Source organism: Harpia harpyja, chromosome 11, assembly GCF_026419915.1.
Source record: "Harpia harpyja isolate bHarHar1 chromosome 11, bHarHar1 primary haplotype, whole genome shotgun sequence".
Lineage (NCBI taxonomy): Eukaryota > Metazoa > Chordata > Aves > Accipitriformes > Accipitridae > Harpia > Harpia harpyja.
Genome location: NC_068950.1, coordinates 24571253 through 24593798, shown reverse-complemented (window position 1 = coordinate 24593798; position 22546 = coordinate 24571253). Strand labels below are relative to the sequence as shown.

Below are 22546 nucleotides of genomic sequence, written 5' to 3'. Positions count from 1 at the left end.
AGCATTTAGATAGCTTTAATTTATAAAACAACATCTATAAAGAAAACAGACAATCCATTTTGCTGCTAGGCAAGACTATTCTTTTCTAGTTTCTATTTTAATGGTGTTTTCATCTTACTAAGAGGGACAAAACCTTTTATTAAGACATTTACATTCATGTTTTAAAAACCCTGTGTTCATTGTCCATGCAAATGAAACAATACACAGTACAGCTACTGTATTACAGAAAGAATCCAGCATTGACCTTAATTTAAAAAGCCATCAATCATGCCTAGGTTGAGAGATTTTCTTCTATAAACTCATGGTATATGAAAGAGTCCCCCAAAACTTCAGTACTAGGTGGGCCTGTGATTCCCAGGCTCTTGAGATCAGAGTTCTCAAAAAACAAACAAACAAAAAAGACAAACCCACACAATTAGCCAGCCATATGCCTCTTACACTTCAGCCTGTGTTTTGCCATATTTCTTCATAGTCCCCCTTTCCCAATCTGCACGACTTTTCCAGCTTCCAGGAAGAAGGGGGATGATTCAGCTTACACTCACTTGCAGTCTGCTGATGATGACAAAGGGATTAATCCCAGTGCTTATACCTAAACCAGTTACTTGAGCAGCCAAAAATAACACTGACTACAAACACAAACTTGTAGCTTTCTGAATAGGACTTGTCCCTGCAACAGGCTGTACTGTGGATTTGGGGAGATGGAGGAAGAGACAGAAATAGACAGCTTTAGTAAATGGAGAGAACCACTACCTGACCCACACATAAAAGTATTTTAGAGCTGGCCATCAGGTACTAGAGAGATGTTGCTGTAATAGTCTACACCAAGCCAGGCCTCACTATTTACTATTCTATCCAATACTCCAACACCTTTATTCCCAGCTAGCTTAGTAGCCCTAGGCTGAAGATATATTTTGAAGCATTAAAACTAAAAATCAATACTTCCCAGTATCAAAAATGAAGAACTGTGGAAGCAAACTTTCAGAGCTGAAAAAAACCAAATGCAAAGCACTGTACTGCATGGCATATTAAGGGTTCATTTCTGAGATGCCATTTCAAGAGTGTCCTTCCATACTTAAGACAAATCATGAACCAAAAGTTAAACAATATAGTCTCCTTCCATTCCCTGTACCTAGTTCATATATTTAGATAAATCTTTTGACTAAAAAAACACCCTCCCATATTCTTATGAAGACAGTTCTGTCTCCTAGATATGCCAGCTCAAAGGACCCTCACTTCACATTAACAGAAGCTGCTTTTCCTGAAGTCAAATCGGCTCCTAATCTACAGTTCGTTCAATAGTGCAAATACAACTGCAACATTCTTGAGCAAATATTTTCATTTCTATTTAAGCATCAAGTGGCATAAATCCATCTTATTCACACAGAAAAGTAATTCAGAAGCCACAAGCAACCAAAGACAGAAAAACACAGAAATCCACACGCACGGATAGGTCCTTCCTGTTTGACTTTTGGCTAAGTACAACTGGTTTTAATGCACTTACATTGCAAACATGTTTTCTCTTAATGGTTTAGAAGCACTGAGGGGGATGGGACAGAACAGTATTTTAGGTGAGGCAAATGGTGGTTTTACTAAAGGAGTGAAGTTCCCAAACTTATATGCTTCTAAGTGTACTGCTCTTAGAGCAGAGAGAATATTTTTTGCATTTAACTGCAAAGACGGACAACTGCATTTGGCTCATGTATCAACCTGCATTTGGGACAGTTTCTCACTCCTGTTTTTTTTCATGCACAAAACTGTCACGAGCAGGAAGTTGTCACATCACATGCCATTAGAACACAGTAAAGTGAACAGATATGATGGATTCCGGATCAATCTTTCCAGTTTTCCCAATAATATTCACAAAAGGTTTAGGGAACTGACTATCAAAACAGCATTTTCAGCACATCTTTTCAGTCTTCTTAACCTATAAGCTTCAATCAAGTTAATTACCGCACTTAAAAAAATAGAGACTTCATTCCTTACTCAGGCAAAGACTCTCATTAAAAGTCCCATCAGAAGGCAGCTTTTGCAGAACTGCAGCATCCTTCTATAGATTTGAATTCAAGTTCTCCCTAACACCAAGCATGATGCACACGTGCTATTATTCTTCAATTACATCTTCAGGGAGGTGTTGAGGGAAAAGTTGTAATAGAAAGCATTCCTTGCAGGTTTTTCAACTGCACAATATTTCATCACAAAATTCTCAATGACTTATTTCATATGTGGTTGATTGCTGCCAGGAAGGCAATGAGGAATACTATATTTCCACAGACATAGATGGTTAACACAACCTGTTTGAACAGACGACCCTGGAAGAGAAAGGGAAGAAAAGCCATAGAAGTGTCAGTCTTTTTATTGGTTTGAACAAAGAATCATCCCATCTCACAGTAGTTATTTACAAAATTGTGACTTACCTCTGCTTCTGCAGATGTGAGTGACTGCAGTATCTGTACTCTGTCATCCTCTATCACTTCAACTGTTAGTGGGAAGGAAAAAAAAAAAAGTTAAGTCTGCTCTTAAGAGGAAGGAGGTTTTTCATTTTTATACTACAGAAGTCTTGATCCTGTGACTAAGAAACTAAGTCTTACACAGCATCAAATTTGAAAAGCACTTGGAAGTCTCATTTGACATTTCATGACCTGTACCATCATGCTCACAACAGCACAAGTGAAAAAACTATTCTGGATCTGACCTACAAAAAGTAACTTCTGGACATTGAAGTGGGAAAACATTTTGTCTCTTTTGCTAGAGTGAATCACGAAAACACTGAGTTTTGAGCTGAACAAAATATTTGTCTGATCTAAAACCTTTTACTTTTCATTTTAAGATAAGTAGATTCCATTAAGAAGTATCTTCCATTAGCCAACATGAAAACATTAATTGTTCAAACATTTCAGGTTCATTTCTCTACTTTGAGGAAGTAATTACTGCAAGTTTAAATTTAAACTCACATCTTTTATAATCACTCCTTCACGTGCCACTGTAAACAGCCTTTTAACTAATCATGCTTCTTCAATTCTGCAGACATCTCATCTCTGTCTTACATACAGGTTGTTCACATGTGCACAGTCATCTCCTCTCAGTGACACCAGTCAGTGAAACTAAGAATTTCCAATGAAGTTACTACCAGTCCCTTCTCTAGACATATTGGAGTCAGGATTTCACCCTCGTTCCCCTGTTCAGTCAAAATTGCAAGCATTTGTGCTCAAGTTTCTGATCATTTTGCTCATGCAATAATAGCCATTCATATCAGCAATTTGTCACAATAACATGCAGACTAAATCTGCATGACTTAACCTGGACTTTACCTACCCACCTGGGATCAAAATCATGACAAACAGTGATAGATACTTGGAAAATACTTACGCATTTCAGTCTGCCCCTATGAACAGTGGTTTGAGAAATAAGAGGCTACTATTTAAAATGGAACAAAACCAGTATTTCTAGAACACTTTGGTCTTGAAAGCTGGTTTACTCCAATATTAGTTTGTACAGAAGATATGACACTGTTAATCAAGAGTTATTCCCTTTCAGCTTCCAAGTTAGAGGCCAAAGAACACCTCCTGAAATTCAATCCACTCAGTTAACATTCTTTTTGCACAATCATCAGCAAGCAAGGTAACAATAGGAGTTTTCTTCGGTTTGTACCTTTACGTATGAGACAGTAGCTGTGTATTTCCAGAAGAATCTCAATACCGACATGCCAAGCTACAAAACCAACCATTGTATATGTGTCCCATGGGTCTGGCAGGTCAAGTGCTGGTAGATCCACTCCCAAGAACATAGTCACGACTAGTCAGTAAAAACAAGATAAAAAGACACTAAGAGTGCTGTGTCAGGGAGATTAAAAAATGCTCTCAACACCTTTGGTAATAGATTTCCCATGAACTGTCTACAACTGCTTGGGGAATGAGGTTAAACGAATCCATGCAGCTGAAAGTTGGGGTGGGTTTTTTTGGCAGTGTGAGGGGGAAAGCAGGGAGAAAAGGAGAAGGCCAAGATAGTTTTCATCCTGTTCAGTGTCCTATCACATCCCACTAGCATTTGTGACTCTGCCAACAAGACCACAGTCACCACAACATTTGTGCTTAAGCTAGCTGTGGAAACCTGTCACTATTAATAGAATTAAGCGCAGCTTCTGGTTCTGTGAGTGAGTTTTCCCTCTCCCATTAAATAACATCAAACTATGTTACTCAAGAACACTATCCTCAAGTCTTCCAAGACAAAAAGAAATTACTCAAGATAAGAACAGGTCCTCATTACACAAATCTTTCAGATTTGTCTGTAATCTCTGTGGTTTTACATTGTCACTTTTTCTCCCTAAAGCCGTACCTGATGGCCACTTAAAACTCACATAGAAGATGTCCAGCAAGAAAAAGAATCTTCAGATATGCCTGGACTGGATGTCCATAGATGTTTTAGATGAGCAATAGCCCAGACAACGAACAAAGTTCCTTTAAATCACTTAAAAGGGAGTTACAACTATTACTCCTACTCACCAGCTAGTATTCTAGCTGTTGTACCAGTACTCCAGTGAAACCAGTTAAACAATTGCCTCCTACAAAAAAATGAAAAGCATTTTATTGATTACAGGGCAGGGTGCACGAAATCAAAGAACATTGTTACCTACTTTAAAGATATCTTTTCAATGTAAAAAGATTTTTTTAAAGAAACAGGCATATTTAATTCCTGTGGCTGTAACTTAATGAGTTAGTTGCGAGTACCTTGGTGCATGACGAGATGGTCTGAAACCTGCCATAAGTGGTTGAAAGATTGTCAGAGCCATCACAGTACAGCCGAGATAGGGATGAAAACCTGCTTGCTAAACACAGGACATTTTTCTTTAATATCATATCTATATGAAGATATAGAAAAAATACCAAATTTGATAATTTTATTTATGTTTGTATTAGTAAGTTACAACTGTGGAGCAGCACTATGTTTAGACTGGTGGGGCAACAGGACACAGTAAGCTGCCCTGCAGCTGGATGGAGATGGTCCTCCTTGGCAGCATGAGACACTGCTAAGTCTGCCCAGGGTTTGTCCCACCTTTTTGCTGTATTGAGAAATTCTACCAGCTGAGAGAGCAATATGACTGTAGAAGCTATGCTCCAAGCTCTCCATCCTCAATCCTTTGTCTTCAGGAGAGGTTTATGTCATAACTCCTCCCAGCACTTGTCTCCCCTCTCACCCTATCTGTTTTAATCTTAAGCCTAAAATATTCTATTCAATTTCCCTAGCTCCTAGTTCATACCTGTGACCACATTCTCCCACCTTTAATTCAGATGCTCTCTAGACTTTCCAATTTCTGATATTACCTTGTACCAAATATTATACAGGTGACAGCAACAGTTATACAACCTCTATCTACCTAATGTTCAAGACTAAGCTTAATCACTGCATACAGTTACTCAAGTCCAAGTTCATAACAACACTTATTCCCAGCAGGTCTACCACATTAAGTCAGCCATCCCATCCTCACTTACTTCCCAAATTCAAGTTCTCTAAGGAAATGGGAAGAAGACAGATTAAGTACATAAAGAAACTGTGAGCAAGGACTTTATTTTGGAGAAAGAGGAAGGAAGGGAAGTACTGAATTTTTTCAGCTGTAGTTAAAGGAGGCAACATTGCTCTTCTGTGCTGCTAGGATTTGACATCAGCCTACTTAAGGACAGCTTTCACAGCACTTTCCTTGACAATAATTGTAACATCTTAGTCATCAGTAGACCTTCTCATTGATTTGGTCCAACCTTTTACATTTGAGTTAAACAAAACAAAAGCACACACTTACTTGGCTCCAACCTCCTCGGTATATAAAAGGCAACACAAAAGAAATGCTTGTAAGCATGACTGTGGTCAACATGAGCACACGATGCACCTAGAAAAGTTAAGTTTACTTTTAGAAACTCTACAGCTTTCTTAATACACCATTAAAATACATTCAACAGATCTAAAGATGTTCTTAGCGTCCTTTTTAGACACTGCTTTTACTAGTAAAGCAGGTGAACTTCTGATTTGTAATTGTTCCATTTTATAAGATTAAAGAAAGATAAAAATCACACCACGTTTAGTCTCCTATTTCTTGGATCTAGTAGGTTTATAATTCTGCTTACAACAAAGCTAGAAAATACAGATGGAGATATGGGGAGATTTTGCCCACCTGAAACCACATCTCCTTTCCAAACAGGAATGAATGAGACCAGACAGGTTTGAAGAATCGTGCAACAATAACACCAATACTAACTGTGGTAATCCAAGCAACAAACATTAGCGCTCCTGAAAATTGAAAAAAATACAAGGTAAACATGAGTAATTTAGCTGCATACAAATACAGCGTCCAAGACTGTGTAATAGTTTAGTCCGTACGCATATGGTCAGAATTTACCAGTGGTAAGTTTTTAATCACCTAGTTAAGAATACAACTTTATAGCATTTATCTTGTTAGAGGGCAGAAACATCCATATAAGAGATAATCATACTGCGCCCAAACAGCATAACAGAGCACCTCTGGCTACTGCGTACTTCATATGCGCCAGTACAGTCAGCACATACTGGTGAGAGATGCTGTTCTGTCGCCAATTTAGATGTCAGATGATGAAAGGTGACATTTCCTGCAATTTGCTTGACAAAGAATGAGTGATAGTTCTCTCACAGGCCTGCTTTAGTGTCCAGTACTGTGCGAGAAAAAATTCTCATTAATTTCAATGGTTCTGGGCTGTCAGTTGAGGAGTTTCTCATTTCAAATAGAATTAAACCAATAATGTAACTAGAACAAATTAAACCAGAGACAAAGAGGTAAACAGAAACAAGTCCCAATTATAAATTTAAGAGAAAAAGGAAAATGCAGGTCCATTTTCCTGGGCAACAAGAATCTTATAATGTTGTTCTTGAAATGAAAAGTTATTAATAACTTTACTCTGTCTTCACAGTCTCAGATCTTGCTAGCCAACAGTATATATAACATGACTGCCAGAAAGACAAGAGGAAATACTTACTCTGCAATAATGAGGAAAACTTAATTCTCCAGTCTCAGCAAGTCTAGCACTGGAAGACAAAACTAGAAGTTGCAGCTTACCATGAGCCTTGATAAGTTGCGGGGACCTGGAACCTCCAATATCCTGAGGAAGGCCTGTGACATTGTATATTCCATTGGTGATCAGAGGCTGATGACGGTGTTTGTATATTAGTCCACCTAAGCAGTGACAAAGTGGTTTATTTATGGCTGATGAAAGCCAGTGTACTTGTAAGTGTGCCCAATCCTTATTTATGAATGCAAGCCCTGTTGTGACTACTGAGCATAATCATACAAACTAAATTTCTGACACACAATATGGTAAGAACCTAAGATGTCATCTAAGCCGTCTCACATACTTAATGTACAAGAACCAGCTCGCCCCTCTACAGAAAATAGCTCTCTCCACTACATGCACAAGATGTGAAGAATAATTCCCTTTGATACTAGTCTCCATTTTAAAAAGATGTGGCCAGCTCTCAAGAAGCTACTAGTTCCTAGCATCAAGCGGGCATACAACACACATATATGAGTAAGTTTACTATAACTTCCAAATGCAAGCCCATGATCCAGAGAGGCAGTAAAGATGACTGGACTAAGTCCTCAAACTTGGAAACTGTAGTTCAGATACTAATTCCCAGCGGAGCCACGTCTTACATAAGGTTTACTAACTCATTTAGAGCTGTTCAAAGAAAAGCAACCATATGTAAGTCAAGTTTACCTTCACTAGCTTCCCCATCTGCCAGAAAGATGTAGTAACTGGCATTCAGATTAAACCTCCCTTTGTAAGCAGGAAGACTAATACTCCTTCTGAAGGAACATTGAAGAACACCATCCACAAGCCTCCATGACACATCTTCAAGCGCATTCTGTGAAACAGGAGATATTTAATACCCAGTCTTTTCAGACTGGCACAGTAATTGGCTTAAAAGTAACCCTGCAGAAGACAAGAGTGTCACTGGTGCACAAAGAAAGAACAGCAATGATCAGGGGAGGAGGGATAAAAATCTCTTGCATACCAGCTTAGAAGGTATGTCAGTAAGTCAACACAGCAACATAAGGGTTGGACCTATTACCACCAATTTTTCCAGCTCATAACAACAATCTCCCCCCTCCCTTCCAACATTTAACCCAAGATATATCGATTGCGGCTGCAGCTGTAGCAAAGGGACAGAGTAATAATGGGCACAAAGTTCCTCAATACAGTAAGCTCCCACCACGTGACTTAATTTTTAAAAGTAAGTTTAGACTTCCAAAGGTAACATTTACTAGGAAGTAAGAGCCCAGTCAATCTCACCTTAAAGAATTATGTATCCACCTTACTATTTACAGCTGCTATGCAAAATAAAAGCACAAAGCAGCAGCATACCATTCATTACTTCAAACCTACATTTGTGGAAGTGTCTTAGTTGTTTCCAAATGTACCTCTGAATCCAAAACAGGAGGACTTCTCCCCTTCAGATAGGCAGTGCTTACGTGAACACGGTGGTCCTCATTAACGCACAGATATGCGTCATCACCACCCTGCAGAGTTTAAAAGAAAAAGGTATTTATAGCCCATTAAAAACCACTACTGGCAGTCACCAAAACCTCTTTGATTTAATATATGCAACAAGACACAAGACAGATTTCTCTAGATGTCAAGCTATTATTTCCCAGCTTTCAAACACTTCAGTATTACAGAGGAATCACATTAAGTCAAACAGATGACACACAGCAAGGCACATCATGAGTTACATTCCCTCCCCTCTCAGGGTAACAAGCCTATTATCAGAAGTTTCTTTAGTTACTTAGAATTTACTAAATTAATCAGACAAGACAGAGATGGATGTTGATGTTATTTAAAAACCCTTTTTAGTTAAAAATTGGTTTTCCTCATAGCTGTAAAGATAAAGTATTGTTAAGAACCAAGTGTTCTTGTACTAGGGACATGAATATAAACAGCATCTCCTTTGTGCAACAGTTAGTCTATGGATTATGCAGTTGTCAACAGCATCGTCCCTTCACTTTAACACCAATTAGAAAAAAGGATCTCTAAACACTTTTTAAGATTAAACGGAGTCAATCCTGTACAATGACGAAATGCAAATGGTTTTCAGAAAGCATAGCAATTCAGCTTCTGACAGGTGAGGGGTTTTGGCTAGGTAACAAAGAAAGATTGATCTAACCAGGAATTTCAGTCAGCTGCTGTGCAATCAGACAGGTGGGATTCTGCTAAGACAGATATCCACAGGGAAATTCTATTGTGAATAGTCAGTCTCAAGCTAAAACTGAACATCCATCTATAAAAGGCAACCTGTGCTTCAGCACTATGGGAGAGAAGTTACTTTGTGTGATGTCTAGCAGCATTTCAGTTTTCCACACGCATGTTTTGCTAGAGTACCATTCAAACTTTCCTAAGATCACAAAAGCAACTAAAGAAGTAGAATAGGACACTCACCATCCACTGGTCATGGGACAATGCAAATGCTAAATATCCTTCACTTGGACCACTCATTTCAATAAATACTGAACTCTTCTCTTCTTGGAAGGATAGAAAAAAACAGGAAGCACTTTCAGGATCACAGTTTGAAGGGTTCCTAATGCAGAACTTCATACTTCCACAACCTGATGCATTAAACTAGACAATTAAGCAAACAAACAAGTCATAAACAATAACAGTTTCCCTCTTCTTTCTCTCTTTCTACCCCTTTGTAGAAGAAAGTATGCAAGGAACATCAAAGAAATGCTATCTATGTCTACATACTGATCTCTTAACCCATCCCTACAATTACCCCAGGATTAGTGGGTAAAATCATGGCAAGTTCCAAGCTGTACTTTTACTCAAGTTGAATTTTTCACTTTAAAAGACAGGATAATAGAATAACTTTGAAAAGAAAGTAAAAACTTTAAAGAAACTTCCCTTGGTTTAATTTTTAGAGAGGTAACATCAGCTGTGGAATGAGGGAGAAAAGAAGGGAAGACCAGCTTTTCATTTCCTTTTTAAAGTACAAACTCCACTGATACACAATGAGAAAACACATGGATTAAAAGTCACACTTATTCCAGATCAAATAGTGATGCTTGCTCAGTCCATTCAAGAATCACTAATGGAAGTCAGTAACAGATGAACTCATTGAAGGAAGTTTCTGAGCCTGCAGTTACTAAATAGGAAGCTATTAGTCAAGACCAGAGCAAGTCTTTTCCCATTTCTCTTCTCAGGTATGCATAATGTTTTCTGACCATTAAGTTCTACATGTTCTATCAACCTTCTGACCCGTGTGTGGTGTAACAACATTTAACCCAGACCAGTTCAGGCAACTCAACTAACACAAGAGGGTAGCTGTCTATGTTCTTAGTCTCTGATATTTAAGTTACTCATCCATCATCTCTCCCTTTCCGTCAATAGGCTGTATCAATATGATTTCATTAAATTCCATTGATCACAAGCATTAAAGACAGCATTAGTTAGGTTTATAATTACTTACTGGCTTTGATAAGTAGGAAACCGAATGTGAAGTTGATATAGCCTCTGATGTTGCATGCAAGGGTGTTGTTGGGGACAGTGCATTAGGCTGAGAAACAATGGGACCAGGAATCTTCACCCAGAAAGTCTTGTATTTCTTCACAACTGTGGCTCTTAAAAAATACAACATGCACACAGTCATTACTGTATACATCAAAAGCTGATTCTTACTTTAAAAAAAAAGGAAAAAGGAAAAGCTTCTACAGTTTGTACAACTTATTTGTAAAACTCCCATCTTTATGCAGACCTCTACCATTTTAGGGATTAAAGTAGGAAAATATCTGAAATATCAGTGGAAAAATAATTTGAAAACATGCTACTGCATGCTCTACTGGATATAAGAAACACTCACGCCTGTGGCACAGATTACAACCTCAGAGAAGAGTTGCATAGCTTTTATCCATTAGTTTCCAAAAAGCTAGTAGTATAACAGGAAGGTATACACAGCATTTTGTAAGGTAAAAGCACAGAAAAAGATTCTTAACACTGCATATTACAGGCATGAGATGTGAGCAGTTAACTAGAAATACTAACGAAACCCACCTCTAAATACCCTTCTACTCTCTCTGCAAAAATCAAAATAATCATCTCCAAGCTTTCCCTAACAAACAAGTGTCTGCATTAATGTAGACTCTGCAGTGAGCAAGAGATGTCAACTTTTCAGACCATTAGTCCAAGGATACTTTCCAGTTGCTGGCCAATATTGGATGCAGCCAATGACACAGGTTTACCTTATTTGCATTTTAATAAACTAGAACTAATACTAGATTTACTTACAGAAACCGTACACGTTTTGGTGCATCTCCAGGAGCAATCCAATAAACTTTTATGTATTTCTTTTTTGCTTTACTTGTGTGACTGACAGCTGAATTCTGAAAACACACATATATCAAGAGTTACACAGTGGATACACACTAAGGAGATTTCAGCTAACAGTCGTCACAGGCTGCAGCTAAATCCTAAACAGACACCAGACTGTTACACTGCACAGACCCAGCGCAGCTGGCTTTTCCCCAGTCAGCCATTATCAACTCAGATGAAGTCTACCACTGAAACTCATACGTACTAACAAACCTTAAGGCTAAAAGGAACAACCAGAAGTCTTTCAATCCAGAAGACTCCAGTGATGACACAGAGGTCCCTGCAGTGTTTATGCAGAAATGGTGTGATAACACTCCAGTTTTTTTGATAGTAAGGTAATGCTCTGTGTTTTGATAGCAAGAGCATGAAGGGACAGGGCAATGACTGTATAGAGGGAACAGAACTAGTATTCCAGAGGACAAAAAAACCAAAAATAGTCTTGGGGTCAGACAGTTATTTGCACAAGGTAAACAGATTAGACACAGCACTGAACTAAGTCCTCTGAGCACAGAGGGCACAACCCAGACATCTCCATGGCTTTACAGCACTGATGAATGCATTAATCAGATGCCACTGGGGGGCAGATGGTAGCAGTGGAGAGGAAAAAAAAAAAAGATACATCTAGGCAGATCGAGGACTTTGCCCGCACCAGCTCAGATGATAATGTACATGATGTTCAGGAAGTTCAAGTGGGTTGCTGAAATACTAGTCAGAGTTCACATCTCTTGCACATGAGGCAGAATCAATTTATCTAAAGTGGATATTGAAGACTGATCTAACCTGTTACTAAGAAGGTTCCATTAACAGTAACTGACAGAGCAACACTAAAGATAGCAGCCTATTCTAGTGTTTGTTTACCACAATAACTGCCCTAAACTTTCCTTGCTGTAAGACATGTTCTCTGTCCTTAACAAGCATGGAAATGATTGATAACTCTCCTCTTCAAAGCAAATAGAGCATGCACTCCTCTTTTTAATATAAGTACAATAACCAGGAATGCACCACATTCCTTGTGCACAAGTAAAAATTACATTATGAATGCTGCATCTTCCTGCAGCAGTCTGACAGAGTTGCAGTGAGCCATGACTCTATACTGCAAGTTGGACCAATTTCCTGGGAGACTTACTGAGCTCAAAGATTACATAGTTTAGCTCCATCCTGTTACAGACATAGCCTAGTACAAACACCTCAGTGCTTGATGTCCCATTTTAAGACGCTAGACTATACCTTGATACGGCCACATGTCAGAAGCTGAGAAAGTTTCCGGTCAACTAACATGAAAGAACCAACTGCAGGGCTATCCAGGTGTTCTGCATCCCGGGCTTGTATGAAAAACCCTTCAAAATCTGGTCCAGACAGATGAACTGAAGCAAGAAGAAAAATGAAAGGATGTTGAAATATTCTCCAGAGGAAGAATGAAATATTTCAACAATGACCACCAGAAGCTCATTTTACAAGTACTGAATGACTGCTAAATGGATCACCTGAACAAGATTCAGCTGCTTAGATAGATCTAGTATAGCTAACCGAGTAAAGACGTGCTACAACACAAAGAAACAGTAAATTAAACTCTTCAGCTATAATTGACACAATACCTTCTATGTTGTCCCCTGGTTTAAATTCAGTCCCATTCACTGTAATGGTGTGCTCAGGTGACAGTTGTGGAGAGCTACCATGACAGGGTATCATGCTAGTGCAGGCTTCTCTTATTTTTCCACTTGGATAGCTATCCACAGATGCATAGAAGCAAATAAACATCCAAACAGCAAAAGCAAGGCCAGGCAGCTCCATCTATATAAAGAGTTACAGGCAGTTAAATACAATAAGCACTTACATTACAGGTCACCACTCATCTTTAGAAGAATCAGCTGAATACTAAAATTTAAAAACATGTTTAAAACAAAAGCATGTATGAGAAGACACCATTCCCAGCTGCAAAAGCTAAAAGTAATGTGTGCTTCTGATAACTTTCAGACTTTGCAAGAATGTTCACAGATATCATGTTCCAGGCCATCAAGAGTACAGATAGCAGTGGATGGATCTGGGTGGATTATTTCTCTCAGTGCATTCTGACATCACTTTTTAAATTTCTTTTGCTTACGCCTCTCCCGTTCCCTCTCTCCCTTTCTCTCTCTCTCTCTCTCTCAAAAAAAAAAAAAAAAAATCTCCAAGTCCCTTAAACATCTGCACAGGACAGATGGATCTTAAAACACATTTCATTGATGTATAAAGGTCCACAGTACTGAGGAACTACACAGCTAGTATCAAGCCCACTCTTTTATTAATCATAGCTCCAAACTGTGCATCATTACAGACTGCCTTTTGTTTCCACAACCCGTGTCTACTTCTTCACATATGACAAATAATACCCAGATAACAAGTTCTTCTTTCTGCAGGGAAACTAAAGTTGCCAAATGTCAGAAATAGATTTTATACATGCAAAAGAGTGGGAATCTGGTATAAAGATTTAGACAAAGACGTATGTTTGTTGCAGACAAGCACAAGACTTTTCCTTTGAACTCTTCCTTGTGGATATTGGATCTCCCGACAATTAGTCAAACAACATCATTGCTTGTCACACACTCATTAAGGGAACACTATGCATGAAAAACATGTGGGGTAGTAGGACCAAAGAGCCTAAAACAGTTATATGAACCCCTAATCCCAGCATTCATCATATAATGTTTTGCTCTGCCACACTACTGTTTTCAAAAAGCTGTGGTAACTGTTTTGTTACTCAGCAGCATGCAAGGTTTAGAGTTGTATTGCTGTTTACAGAATGCCTCAACCACCAGGAAAAACCATTTGCATGTCTAAAAGGCCAGGAGAACAGAGATAAACTTCCTTTCAATCTTTAGGCACAAGAAGTGGCTTATCAGGTCTAGTGGAACGTGTACCAGGCAAGTAGGTCTGCCTTCTGGAAGAGCCATGCCCATTCTGCATCAAGTGATAAGAAGTATCAGGTTATAAAGTTCCCAGACAGCACACATGGATATGAAGATAAGAAAGGCACAGAGCCATTTCAGACTGAACTCTGATACCTAAAAAGCAGTCAAATGAAGACAAGGCATGTCATTAGTCTTACATGCTCTCTAAGAGTCATCAATATTAACTCCTCCAAAGTTCTCATACATTCAATGCTAAAAATCCACAATATCCAGGGCATTGCTACATTTGTACTTCAACATAGGGGCTCCTTGGCAACTTTACACTAGTAAATAGAAGAAAATCAGAGGGGAGATGGGGTTGAACAGTTACACAGGAACCAGTAAAAAAAAAAAAAAAACCAACACTCAACTCCTCCCAAATATTCAAGATAACATTATGATAATATCTTTAACTTCTAGTTCAAGTAAGCCTTTCCTTCTAGTTCCAGGACTTCTCTAAACTGTCACAAATCTCCATCAAGATGATTTTATTTGTAAGTTAAGGAAGCCTACAGGAAGCTAAAAACTAAGGTTCAATACAATAGTGGCATTAAAGCAGCTTTTATACGTACCGGTGAAATCTTCAAAACAAGTTGCTGCCAGAAGAGATAAGGCTGCATACCACAGCGACAAGAAAAATAGTACGTTAGTATTCTAGTTTAAGTAGCAGAGGATGTGGTAGGGATTTAAAATGAAACAAGAAATGGCCTTTGGCAGATTCAACTGACTCAAAAGCTGGCAGAAGAGAAAGAGGAATAAGCAGAGATGAAAAGAATGAAAAAGGCCAAAATCTGAAAGAAGTACTGTACCAAAGAGCAATTTTTTAAAACTTTATTTTTTTTTAAACAGGATTGGCTGTAGAAGAGCAATCTTCTCTACGCACGTTCAACGATGAGGACTAGATCCTATAAAGAGCAGTAAGTTCCATATTAAAATTTAGCCTTCCTCAAACAACGCTTACTCAGTTGCCTTGAGAAGTCCCTTTCCTCCTTTATCTGGAAATACATTATGGCACTCTACATTCTCCACTTACACAGCAAAAGAGGCTGAAGGAAGATGGGAAGCACTCTTATAACACCAATCATTCTGTGGTTAAAGATTCATTTTGTAGTTTTAGGAAAATACCTCCTAAAGTGTTATTGTAGACAAAACAGTACAATAGGTCAACGTTCTAGAGAAGTCAAGCTTTAAGAAATTATACCTAATCTTCAGATTAAAGAACTCTGGACTTTAACTCAAATACCACAGTAAACCCCTTTTTATAACACAGTAGAACTTCATATTTAAAACTGTAGTTTGGAATAGCCAAAAATAGAAGTTTACAATCACTCATCTGCTGTCCCTAATTCAGCTAGGATCTCACTGCACCTTCCTATCCCCTTTTGCAACACACACAGACACCCTCGGCCTTCAGCCAAGACCTGTTCAAAACAAGCCTCATACCAATCATAACGAGCGAGAAAGACAAGGACACAAAATCTGAATATACGGGAAGGAAGAGGGGAAATCCAAGAGACACCCAGAACTTCCTCATATAAGCAGGTTAAGATGTCTCCTTTAGCTCTAAAAAAAGTACCTGTTACAAGAGCATGAAACAGTATGTCATGCCCTCGTGAATACGACAGTCTGGCCAAGAGAAGGAAAAAGTGAGCTAGTCTGGAAAGCTGAGCACATATGATTGAGAGTTCAAAAACGAACAATATTAAAAAAAACACCTAAGGAAGATACGTAGTTAAACTAATGAACCAGCAATAAGCAGTTCTGAGAAGGGACAAGAAAAAGTATGTTTGTACTAAGGCTGAAGATGGATAAGCAATTATATCCATCCTCAGATCCTCAGTCAAGTATTTGCACAAGAGATCATCTGCTTTGCTAAACAAACAAACAAAAACCACCCAGACAGCCATGGGCAAGAAACAAGTCATTCCTATATAAAACTCACCTCTTCTTCTGTAAGATTACATGGTTTCCTCTTTTCTCTGATTAGAGTTCTAGAGCCACAATAGCATTATTTCCCTCCAAGTGATGTTGTCAGGAATGACTGCATTTTTAGACATTTAGCATGTCATATATACCACAGTGCAGAACAGTTACTTAGAATTAGAGGAGTAACTAGCTTTAAAATTTTAACTGATCAAACGCAGAGGTAAAGGAATCCTGCTCTGTAATAAGCGAACAAACAGTAAACTGTAGAATAAGTGACTTTTTTCTGATATTCCCCTTTGCAGGAAAAACAGAGGAAGACAACTAAACCTTACAACTACATACAAGCCCAAATAAAAAGCGTTACAATTAATGGCATGGAAAGGATTTGTTACAGAGAGGTTAGGTTCGGGAAAGCTGAAGTGTGATATGTGAATCATGCTTAACCTCACCACAGAAGAATAAATGCTTTCTAAAGAATAAAGTAGAAATAAAAACAGTTCTCCATCTGTACCAAGAAGGACCTGAGAGACTGACCAAAGCTATCACATCTTACAGAACTGTTACTCTCTCTATCATTCTTTTCCTCCCAGAAACATGGCTAAATTAAAGAAACACAGTTAATTTGCATTCTAATAAAGATTAATCAGGAGATCTCTGCCAGATCATCTTTTCTAGATAAGAATATAACAAACTGCATCAAAACCTTAAATCACCAAGTATTACCACTAAAGCTATATTCAAAATGAGAATGTATGTTAAGTCAAGTTTTGAGGTGTGTAAGCTGTGGAATAGCCTGCTATTACCTATAGCATTTGAAAATACTCTCAGTTTCCGCTATCACTTATTATAAACTGTAGATTTGTCCTTCTTGATATATTTTGCTTGCAAGTTGTATTAAGAAGCTTTGGCCATAGTGGCTTATTTATAACCCTTTGAAATACAACTCATTGGTGACAGCCTATGAACTAGCAGACAGTCAAGTTCCCTGTACTAAAGAAGAACAGGAATAATTGACTTCAGGACTGAAGCATAATGATATTAAACAAAATAAAAGCTAATTCCTGCAGCATTTTTCTACTGGCAATTCTTCAGTATTTTTGTTAACTTACTATTGTTTGAACGGCCTGGAAAAACAACAGGGAGTTTAAGCGTTTCTGCACTATCCAGTGATTTGTTTTCCAGGATAAATGCATTACACTGAAACGCTTGTGTTAACCAAGGGCCTGAGAGTACCTATAATCTCCTTCCTCTATCCTGCCTGTATGCTAGCTGCACACCATGTGGTAGCATGCATGAGTAAATGCCCCAGTCAAAGTTACAAGGATGTGCTACAGAGCATACTAGCTCCATAGTTAGAACACAATCACATAGCATTGATTGTTGATTTTACTTAGTCTTGTACTATACACAGACTTTTGAATATGTTATATACAACCAAAGACAGGATAAGATCCAGGAATCCTTTCTCTACAGATATAGATACTAGTGCATACCACACCATTACAGCATAGACAGTTATTCAAACCACTACGTTTCATACCTTTATTTAGAATGGAAAAAATACTTCAATACTCATTAGTTTGGAGCATGATTGCAAATTTGTTATTCCCTCCCTACTTAAATCTTCACTATAATACATAACTCACACCCCCTGGCAGAAAAGAAAGCTTCAGAACAAGTTTGTTCAAAGAAACTTCATCATTACCTGAAATTCTAACAGCGTTTCAAATACCATGTCACTCTTAGGGCGGAGTGAGGGAGGGAGAGAATTGTGTACTTGAAGCCATTTATAATACAGCCTTCCAATCAATAGAAAGCCAAAAAATACAGAGTGACAGTCATCTTATCACCCTTGCCTAACCTGGGCAAAATCCCTTAGAAAGAAGTTAAGCTTTTCCAAGGAAGCTGAGTAATCAGAACATCAATTAATATTTATTTCATATGGAACTTGATTATAACTGTAAAATTCTATTTCATCCAGAGATTACTCAATACTAACAGCTGACTTCTAATGTAATCTGAAATTTCAGTCAAGCATTTCCTGAACCACACTACCAATTTATTTTATATGTTTGCTGGGCAGGTCAGAACTCAAGACAGAAATAGAGCTTTTTGTTAGAGCACCCTTTTTTAGGACTTACATTACATACAACCCACCAGAAATTTGGAGGAAAGTTATGTAGAAAAATAAGAACAGGGGTCCCAAAGGTACTCCATATATGTGGCCAGTTATTCCAACAGTAGTGGGATGCAGAACAGTTATTTTAAATAAGAGGCAGCCAAAAACAGCTCACTGAGAGCCTACAACAGATATTTCTGAACAAGTGAACTAGAGACAACCATTTCAGTTAGTATGAATGGAGATGAAGTAGCTAGCATTCTTCATACTTATGATGGACCATGACAAGACAAGAACACCTTTGTGATAATTCAAACATTAATGGTTAAGGGCCAAAGTGATTATCTGTGGCTTACCGTGGCAAGGCAGACTGCAAAGAGAAATATGGGTTTGCTTATAGTAATAGCTACCACGTTTTGTAAAGTTTCAATGCAATACAACTGCATTTGTCTGAACATTTAGACTTTATCATCCCATTCATTCAGGAGTCATCTCCTTCTCATCCTAAGGCTGGAGGAGAAAAGAATAAGAAATGGGGGGGGGGGGGGGGGGGGGGGGGGGGAAGTGTGTTATAATTTTAGGAATAGAATCTTTAAAAGCCTGAACCAACCATACCAAAATTTAGTGGGAATCTTTTCATGATTTTTAGTATACATGGGATTCTATTCTCCTGATTACATCTCATGATCTTACAGTAACTGGATTTGGATAAATGGAGAGAAGTTACTCCCTCCTGTGTTGAAAAAACTCCTACAGTCCCAGCAGGTGTCAACAGCTACAAAAGCCCTGGTAGACTAATTCCTCAAGGACACAATGTTCACACACAAACTCAGGATCTCTTCACAGAGGTTATCTTCTTTCAGCTGTTTAACAGAACTTCATTAGCTGCAGAGTACAAAATCTAAAACTAGTTTCAGAGAGGAAGAGGAGATGAGAGGAGGGGCAAGGCAAACATACTGCCAATTCAAAGGTACAAAAACTATCATAGCCAGAACTTTTCTCCTGAGCACCATCAGATAAGGCAGCAAGCAGAAAAGGAAAAAGCCATCTAAAGGTGAATAAGATGTATTAACAAAAGGTGTTTCTGCCTTGTCTCTTTAGAAATACACTCTTACAAAGCAGAAGCAGACAGCCTTACTGTCCAGGAGTCACCTTCCCTCTGAGTTTAAAAAAACAGCTTGAGTTAACTTCTCCTGCTCATTTAAATGTGGTCATATCACAATAGCTGGATTGACCAAGAGCAGAAAACAAGTAGTGTTCACATTCAGAACAACTCATTACTTTTAAAATACAAACACACATGCATGCACACACACCCCCACACCCACAAGATGACAAAACATACACACCTCAGCCTCTAGGGTTTTCCTACTCAGGAAACATTCAAAGAGAACTTCAAGCCTAGTGTGTTTCAAAAAGAATTTTTATAATATTTTAAGTGTAGATACTTACCTTACAGCCAGTCCTTCTGTTACAGTGACCAAGTCTGAGTAAGATTGCCATTGGCTTTCTACTTACAGTAAGACAACTTATATTACTTGTAACCTCTTCTATTTGACTTGCATCTAACTGTATTAACTTTTATCATACCCAGGATCAGAGGAAGTTTGTCTGAAAGAAGAAACAGTACACACATAAAAAAGGAAACATTTGTAAGAGTGTTCTTTACTTCAGGCACATATTTTATACTGCTTCCCAAGCTAAGGCCCTAAGACTCCAACACTCCAGCTGAAATGCATGAAGTTGTAATGAAGCACTGACCCTGCAGCTTCCTTTGCTTTGTCAGACACGTACTCCACAGACCTCAACAGAGTTTTGTATTAAGTAATTATTTTAGTTATCTTCTGGTGCACTTAAAGAAAAAAAACCCCAAACCCAACAACAAACCCACCCCAACTTTTAATACCTTTTTCCTCAAAGTGCAGGTTAGGACAAATTTGCAGCATGATTTTAAAGTTTGTTATGCATTTACTCCCTATCGAAGAGACACTTTCTTTTAGAAGAGGGATAAGCAATCTTATAACGGAATAAGCTAAGTTTGTCTTTTTTTCCATATATCCCACCAAGAGTGAACAAGAGCCAAGGATTTTGTCCCTTTCAATTGTTTGTTTTGATTATTTAACTTCCTGTTGGGCAAGCTGCTCTGCATATTATCTTTAAGGCGCCAACCTTGCCAACTTTTATCTATGTGAAGAATCCAAAGTTGCAGGCTGACCTAAAAACGATATAGTTTGTTACCCAACAAGCAAATTCAACCACAGGATCAGCACATCTACTGTAACAGTTACCATACAACCATCTCCTATGCACATTAATGAAGAAACAAAAGAAGAAAGTAATATTCACGTAACATTAAGAAGCAAAGATGCAAGAGGAACACGGTTGGTGTGGCTTCCAGATAAAATAAACCATAGCTTACCTTTACTCATTAAGGCAAGCAGGCTTAAGAGTTTTCTCTAAAGCAATTCAGAAGTGCTTGCATGAAAGGCAGCAGCTACGAGGTGCTTTAAAAGCTTCACCAGGTTTTAATTTGCTTCATAGCTGCTGCAGATTTTCTATGAAGCATATATAGTTTTCAAAAAGCTTGCAGTATCCGCGCTTTGAGCACTCACTGGCGTCAGCTTAACCAAAGCGCCCTGGAGCTACAACAGCGTCTCAGCGAAGACAGGCCCCTCGCTCCTGGCAGCCCCACGCTCTTCTCAACTCCCCAGCACCGCTCCCGCAGAAAAGGGCAGCGGGAGAGCAACAGGCGAGCCGGCCGGCCCACCCCCTTCCTCTGCTCGGGCCGCTCTCCGCGGCAGCGGGGGGCGGACCCGACGCAGGAGCAGGAGCAGGAGCAGGAGCAGGAGCAGGAGCAGGAGCAGGAGCAGGAGCAGGAGGCGAGCGGCCGGCCGGCCGGAGGCCGCTCCCGAGAGGGAGACTCGCCTCCTGCCGGGGACGGGCCGCCCCGCCGGCGGGGGGCGCGCCCGGGGACACGCGAAAGGGCGCGTGAGAAAGGCGGAAGTCGCTGCCCAGCCTGACTCCCCAGCAGGACTGGGGTCCTGTGGGACTTGCGAAGGGCGGGTAGTTTGACTGCAGTCTCCAAACGTTAGAGGTGTTGATGAACGTCCTGGTTGTGCAACTGCAGTCTTGCCCCATGGGCTTTACTGAGGGATTGTCCTTGTAAAAGCTTGCAGAGCTCATTTGCGGTGCTATTCGTGTGCCCGAAGGTATTCACATATAGAGGCTTGCAAAATCAGGGTTTTCTTATCAAGAAAGCAAATAGGTGCTGCTGTAACTGGGGTTTTGCTGGCAGAAACTGCAGTTGCTTACACAGGCTCCTCCCCGTTCTGTTTTTCTTCATTTTATTCCAAGTCCTCAATTGCTCACAAATCAACGTGGCAAAAAGAGACAATTATTTAATAAAAATCCAACAGGAACTTTGCCCTCCCACAAAATAGAAATATTGTGTTTCTGTTAACAAACACCTTGACTGGAGGGCTCTGGTAAATCACTTGCTTATTAGCAGGTCTGAGCAGTTCTAGTGATCTCGGTACTATTAATTTAGTCAGATTTTCTTAAAAAGTACTATCCGCTAAAATATAGTAGACTTGCAAATGCTCTGTTAGTGTTCTGTTTCCTCAGTTTCTACAAAAGCAACATTAACCTTAGATGTACTCTGTAATATCATATTATAAGATCCATTTAATGTGAAAACCAATAATGAACTACTTTGCCTAATCAGACAAATTATTTAACTGTTGCATTTGTATTATCTTGCTCATGGAAGTCACTGGGAAGCTGAGATCTCACGAAGTGTACAGCAACTGAAGAAATGTAACACATAATCAAAAGCTTAAAATTAAATATGGATGTTTCCCCCTACCTGGGGGGGGGAATTCAGTTTACAACAGCCATTCATAAAGTCCCCAAAATACAAAAAAGTTTGATAAAATTGTTAGCGCAAATACATACATCCTTTATTAAGTGCATGTGTGTTTCTAATTAATTTATGCTGATTAAAACCAGCCTTCCTTGCAAATACATTATTAGGATGACAAATACTAATGTAAATACATTTACAGTATGAAAACTCTGGTGACCACAGTGACCAATATTCTTGACAATATTTAGGTTCATATCTTACACAGATTATAGTGGATTTAATATCCAAATATTTTTAAGATCTTATTTTAGGGTCTTGGCTCATTGACAGA

The 22546-nt window shown here is 38.9% G+C and overlaps 1 protein-coding gene across 5 annotated transcripts; it reads right to left on the bottom strand.

Moving 5' to 3' along the window:
• FRRS1 (ferric chelate reductase 1) lies at positions 1 to 21157 on the bottom strand. Of its 5 annotated transcripts, XM_052801446.1 has the most exons (18): positions 20770 to 21143; positions 19803 to 19961; positions 14878 to 14919; positions 12974 to 13169; positions 12606 to 12742; positions 11295 to 11389; positions 10480 to 10630; positions 9453 to 9632; positions 8438 to 8536; positions 7734 to 7881; positions 7076 to 7192; positions 6161 to 6276; positions 5792 to 5878; positions 4725 to 4822; positions 4500 to 4558; positions 3649 to 3792; positions 2415 to 2476; positions 1 to 2309 (listed from the first exon to the last, which is right to left on the bottom strand). In XM_052801446.1, exons 2-18 carry the CDS (start codon positions 19851 to 19853, stop codon positions 2217 to 2219), a joined length of 1875 nt encoding a protein of 624 aa, XP_052657406.1. In that variant the 5' UTR covers positions 19854 to 19961; positions 20770 to 21143; the 3' UTR covers positions 1 to 2216. The 5 variants fall into 5 exon arrangements, with proteins under 5 accessions (XP_052657406.1, XP_052657408.1, XP_052657407.1 ...); XM_052801448.1 differs by lacking the exon at positions 14878 to 14919 and having other exon boundaries at positions 20963 to 21157; XM_052801447.1 differs by lacking the exon at positions 14878 to 14919 and having other exon boundaries at positions 20770 to 21142.
• Positions 21158 to 22546: the final 1389 nt, after the last annotated feature.

Excerpts from the sequence above, each read along its gene's own strand:
- FRRS1 (XM_052801446.1), bottom strand. The coding sequence starts at position 19,853 with ATGGCAATCTTACTCAGACTTGGTCACTGTAACAGAAGGACTGGCTGT. Across the intron at positions 3,793-4,499 it reads AACAGCTAGAATACTAGCTG|TCGTGACTATGTTCTTGGGA; the intron begins GTGAGTAGGAGT and ends TTTACTGACTAG. Across the intron at positions 2,310-2,414 it reads TCACATCTGCAGAAGCAGAG|GGTCGTCTGTTCAAACAGGT; the intron begins GTAAGTCACAAT and ends TTTCTCTTCCAG.